The sequence below is a fragment of the Phalaenopsis equestris genome, unplaced genomic scaffold, assembly GCF_001263595.1.
Source record: "Phalaenopsis equestris unplaced genomic scaffold, ASM126359v1 Scaffold000606, whole genome shotgun sequence".
NCBI classification, from domain to species: domain Eukaryota; kingdom Viridiplantae; phylum Streptophyta; class Magnoliopsida; order Asparagales; family Orchidaceae; genus Phalaenopsis; species Phalaenopsis equestris.
This window is the reverse complement of record NW_018165046.1, coordinates 1,414,019-1,419,753: the sequence shown is the minus strand read 5'-3', so window position 1 is coordinate 1,419,753 and position 5,735 is coordinate 1,414,019. Positions and strand designations below refer to the sequence as shown.

At 37.5% G+C, this 5,735-nt stretch overlaps 1 protein-coding gene across 1 annotated transcript; it reads right to left on the bottom strand.

The window, feature by feature from the left end:
• Positions 1 to 3,514: 3,514 nt before the first annotated feature.
• Positions 3,515 to 4,997, bottom strand: LOC110029824 (mitogen-activated protein kinase kinase 4-like). Its single transcript, XM_020732283.1, has one exon. The coding sequence runs from the start codon at positions 4,808 to 4,810 to the stop codon at positions 3,767 to 3,769; it is 1,044 nt and encodes a 347-aa protein (XP_020587942.1). The 5' UTR covers positions 4,811 to 4,997; the 3' UTR covers positions 3,515 to 3,766.
• Positions 4,998 to 5,735: the final 738 nt, after the last annotated feature.

The window sequence follows — 5,735 nt, the reverse complement described above, 5'->3', positions numbered from 1 at the left end:
AATATAGTATGAATATCAATCAAAATAGGTTCGATAATGAGCCAAATCAAATTTGAAAATGAATATGGACTCGAACAAGAGTTGAGTATGGTTTGTTCAATTGCCTCCGGTTAATCTATGAGATCTACACTTTCTCATAATTTTAGAAATTTCTTGGCCTCTCCAATGAAATACATTGAAGGCATCCATAGGCTACTTAAATGAGGCGTTCTTCTTTGAATTAATATATATGGATATCAATGACCTTCATCTCTAATCAAGCACTTCATCTAATATAATGGTACATAATACAAAGGACATTGGGCAGCACCATATATGCATTCTTATTAGGAAATATAAAGCATAAATAAGCTATCAAAAATAAAAATCAAAGTTAGTGTAAAAAAGTTATTTTTTTTTATACTTTCAATGGAGTAAAATATTTTTTTTATTTGACCACCTAACTAAATTATTGGATTATTCAAGTATTGGAATCATGTTGCCCTTCCTCTACCAACTCCTAACTCATTTTCCTTGAAGTTACCAGCAATCTTGACATCAAAATTGAAGGAAAATAATTGCACCGCATTGTAGAGGGCCAGGAAATCATTGAAGCTAGATATGGAGACATGTGCTTTTTCTATAATAGTTCTATAGAATTCCTAGTTTATACACTTTTGGGGCATTGTTTTAAACTATTCTATTAATGCATAGCTTCCACATAGTTCAAGTCCAAAATGTGTCAGTGTTGATCCTAAAAAAATCTAACGATCTAGAAGGAATGAGCAGGATGAAGGAGGGTCCATTAACGGAAGAGTATGATCTATATTTGTTTGACTAAAGGAAGTTGTCGGAGCCAGGACAACATGACCAAAGCTGACCGAACCACGAGACGGACCAAAGACGGCCATAGGTTGCAAGAACGAGTTGCTCGATCATAAACGATACAAAAGGATATTTGAGACAACCACAACATAAAAAACAACATGAGGGAAGATTGATTCCCTAGAATCTCCAACCATCTTAGGGACACTCAGAAACTTCTCATCAGGGTTCAATGAACGAAAGTAATGTCGTATCAATTGGTTGACCCATATCGACCAAGCTCAGCCGACCGAACTAATCTTACCGAACCAAAACTGACTAAGGTCAGATGACCAAGGTAAAAAGTAGTCAAACGACAGGCTTTCTCCTGTAAAATAACAAAAATACACCAGCACGACCCCCTTTTAAGTAAGGGTAAAATGTAATATCATATTCTCGTGTCATCTTCTCTATAAGTAAGAGAAATATTTTATGAATAAGACACGATGGATTAATATTTATTTTCACTCTCACTCTCTCTATCTATCTCTTATTATTTAAGCTATATTTCTTAGGTGTGATTCACAAATAAATCATAATTTAACATAGAATGGAAAGAAATGAGCTAGTATACTCCATTTTCTTGGGCAAAAAATTAGTCTCCTATCTTCTCCTCCTTTCCATGTGCCTCTCCTATGGATCTTATCTTAGCATTAACTGTGTCGAAAAATATGTCAGTAGCAGGCACCTCATTGCGCTTCTCTTTCATTTCTCACTCTTTGTTATGACAATATTTTGTAGAAGAATGGTTAGAGTATCAAGCTTTTATTTCAACCTTATTTGAGGTAAAATGTAATATCATATTCTCGTGTCATTTTCTCTATAAATAAGAGAAATATTTTATGAATAAGACACGATGAATTAATATTTATTTTCACTCTCACTCTCTCTATCCATCTCTTATTATTTAAGCTATATTTCTTAGGTGTGATTCACAAATAAATCATAATTTAACATAGAATGGAAAGAAATGAGCTAGTATACTCCATTTTCTTGGGCAAAAAATTAGTCTCCTATCTTCTTCTCCTCCTTTCCATGTGCCTCTCCTATGGATCTTATCTTAGCATTAACTGTGTCGAAAAATATGTCACTAGCAGGCACCTCATTGCGCTTCTCTTTCATTTCTCACTCTTTGTTATGACAATATTTTGTAGAAGAATGGTTAGAGTATCAAGCTTTTATTTCAACCTTATTTGACTACTCTCTAGCCTATTTTGGCTACTTTGTAACCCTTGAAAAATGACAAAAGTTTCTTTAGTCCTCTATATAATGGAATGTATTGAGTTATTGCTGACCATGCTTCTACTACCATCTTTACTCTCTCCTTAAATGGAAATACTCACTTTATTTTTTATAAATCTAATCAAAATAGGCTGAGTAAAAATGTATATAACAAGGTTGTAGAAGTCCTTTTCATGAACTTCATGTACTAGTCTAAAATGGAAAATGACCAAATTTTATAGTTATCATAAAATTATTAAAAAATTTTATAATTAAATTCAAATAAAAATAGTCTATCCCATTTTCTCTTCATTATCATACGAATCCTTACCTTAACCTAATCATTTTTCTTTAGTGGCAAATACATACATAGCACCCAAGCCAAACATGGTTATTTACAAATCTAGTGCGCTCTTTCATCCACTTTTCAAATTCTCAATATTTTCTCGCTCAAATATCAAAATTAATGATAAAAACACAACCCATATTTTTCATTTTTATCAAATTCTTAATATTTTGATCGTAGCACGCATAAATAAATCAATTCTGTGGTTAAAAAATATCACGTGGTGCTAGTTTTTGTTTTCTCTTTATCCATTCTATCTCCTCTTCTTAAGAGAATCATCAATGAGATCATAAATATAAAGCAACCACTCAAACCCACAACCCATCCACCTGTCCATAAATAGTTTGTCTATTTATGCGGGTCATTTTAACTCGGGAATAGAAGTGCCAAAATATTCCACAAAATTTTTAAAATAAGGCTAAAATACTTCACAAAGAACACTTTTTGATAGTGTGTTTATTTTGATATTTCTATAAAGTCTTATATTAAAAAAAATTATTTTGTCAATAGATAATAAATCCTTAGTAGCTCAGGAGAGAGAAAAGTGATCATGATACTAGGGGTGTAAACGAACCGAACACGAACGAAGCACGCATAAATACATCAATTCTGTGGTTCAAAAATATCACCTGGTGCTAGTTTTTGCAAATAGCAATTTTTTCAGGTGCTATGAATTCTTTTTCTCTTTATCCATTCTATCTCCTCTTCTTAAGAGAATCATTAATGAGATCATAAATATAAAGCAACCACTCAAATCCACAACTCATCCACCTGTCCATAAATAGTCTGTCTATTTATGCGGGATCATTTTAACTCGGGAATAGAAGTGCCAAAATATTTCACAAAATTTTTAAAATAAGGCTAAAATAATTCACAAAGAACACTTTTTGATAGTGTGTTTATTTTGATATTTCTATAAAGTCTTATATTAAAAAAAATTATTTTGTCAATAGATAATAAATCCTTAGTAGCTCAGGAGAGAGAAAAGTGATCATGATACAACATGAGAGAGAGAGAGAGAGAGAGAGAGAATACAACATGAGAGAGAGAGAGAGAGAACAAATTGTGTCCATAAAATTCTCTTAATTATAAACCATCAAAGTATGTATCCATAAAATTCTCTTAATTATAAACCATCAAAGTACAGTAATCTTAATTCAATATGATCGAAGGGCAAAAATCAAGATGGAAAGAAAAATACAGTGAAAGAATCCTGCTTTTATGAACCCGACCTAGCTATCAAAAACCCTAATTTTATTGATCAAGGAAAGTGGCAGAGAAGTAGAATCAAATCCCAAAAAAGACCCCAACAAGCCTCCCCATCGCCCCTAATTGAAATTGAATTCACGGCGACGATTAAGCACGAGGATTTGTATTGGAAGAGGAGAACGAAGAGGACGACAATGGCGATTGCTGAGTGATGAACGGATGCTGAAGTAGCTGAACAGCCGTGAGGCGGCGAGCCGGCTCCTTCTGAAGACAACAAGCGATAAAATTCCTCAACTCCCTCGAGGCATTTGCCGGCGCTTCCGGCGGATTCGAGTAGCAGATTGCGCACATCAGACTCGCCCAATCCCCCTGCCTCCCAATATTCTCGCCGAATGGAAATTTTCCCAGGTAGAACTCCAGTATGCTGATCCCGAAACTCCAGATATCGCCGGCGTATCCATCATAGACACCATGATTCAGATCGGTGTTGATCCTCTCCGGACTCATATATGCTATCGTCCCCACCGACGAGTTGCAGGGATCCATTGTCCGCGCGAGGATTCTTCCGACCCCAAAATCCGCAATCTTGACCTGATGCGCGGAGTTTATGAGAAGATTTGATGGTTTGATGTCGCGATGAACGATTTTTTGGCGGTGGAGATAGGCGAGACCTGATAGAATCTGGCGGGCAACGTCAGCCAGAGATCGCTCCGACGATATCCGATGGCCATCTAGGGATCCCCCGTCCATGTATTCGAGGAGAATCTGGATCTCGCCGGCGTGATCGTACATGCCGTGGCATCGAACAACAAAGGGGTTATCGGCGGTTCGGAGGATCTCGATTTCGCGATAGATCTGGCGGCGAACGGATTCCTCGTGGTTGCCGTAGATGACTTTCATGGCGTAGATCTTGCCGGTGGGCCGGTGGCGGACCATGTAGACGGTGCCGCCGCCGGCCATGGCGGCGGCGGGGGCGCGGGCTTGGCGGACGCGTTCGATGTCGGAGAGGTTTGGGGTTAGGAGGAGTTGACCAGCGGAGGTTGGAGGGGTCGCCGTAGGGTTAGTTGAGGGTGGGGGGAGAGGGAGGGGGACGGCGAGGGAAGGATCGCGTTGGGGGAGAGGAAGGGTGAGGTCCGGCCGGCGGCGAGGACGGCCGGCCGGGGAAGGTGCCGGAGATCCGGCCGGCCTCATAACGAATGGCGGAACATATGAAGATGAGTCGAAAGGATTTGGAGGGAGAAGAAGGTGTCTTGGTGATGAGTATTCCAGCTAGTTGTGGGTAAGAGTCCAGCCGGTGGAAGCAAGTTTGGGAGTTTAGGGTTTAATTAAAGAGAGGAGAGAGGCTGAAATTTATAGAAAGGAAATGGAGAGTGATGGAGAAAATAAGTGATTTTGTGATGAAAATGGTCATTGATTTCAAACATTTAAATTGAGAGTGCCGTGTAAGGGTGTAATTTAGCCAACAAGTTAACACATGAGATGGCTAAGATTCAAAATAAGGCTTGATAAGTGGCTTGTGAAGTAATTTTGATGAGATAATGAATCAAGTTTAAGTCAGTCGCGAATTGATTTGTTTTAGCTTTTGAGATAGATCGTTTTAAAAAAATGATTATTATAAAATATACTCATATTTGATGTTTATCGGAAGGTCTGTGACTGTAGAGTGATAAATTATCATCTCAACATTGCATGAAAATCCAATACACACACGGGTAATTAAAGGGGAGTAAACAGAGCGAGACGCCTAAATTTTTATGTGGTTTAAAAAACCTTGGGGTTTAGCCTAGTTAACATAATACACAATGCAATTTTGAGTACATGAGTCTGTTATTCCTATTATTAGGAAAGATGGAATTACAAAGTTAATTATTATAAATATGCAATAGCAGTTCATTGATAATACACGTAATATGGTTGTAATGCATATAGTCTCGATGATAGCAAGCTGTAAGGGTCTTAGTCAATTGTTATGGAGACAACAGTCTGTCGTGAATGTTATAAATGTTGGACATAGCATTAGTTTGTTGTATAAGTCGTAGTTGAAAGTCATGGTAGTAGTAAGTCATGTGAGTCACTAATTGTTGCCTCCGGGCATTGGTTGGTATGTAGTAGGAAG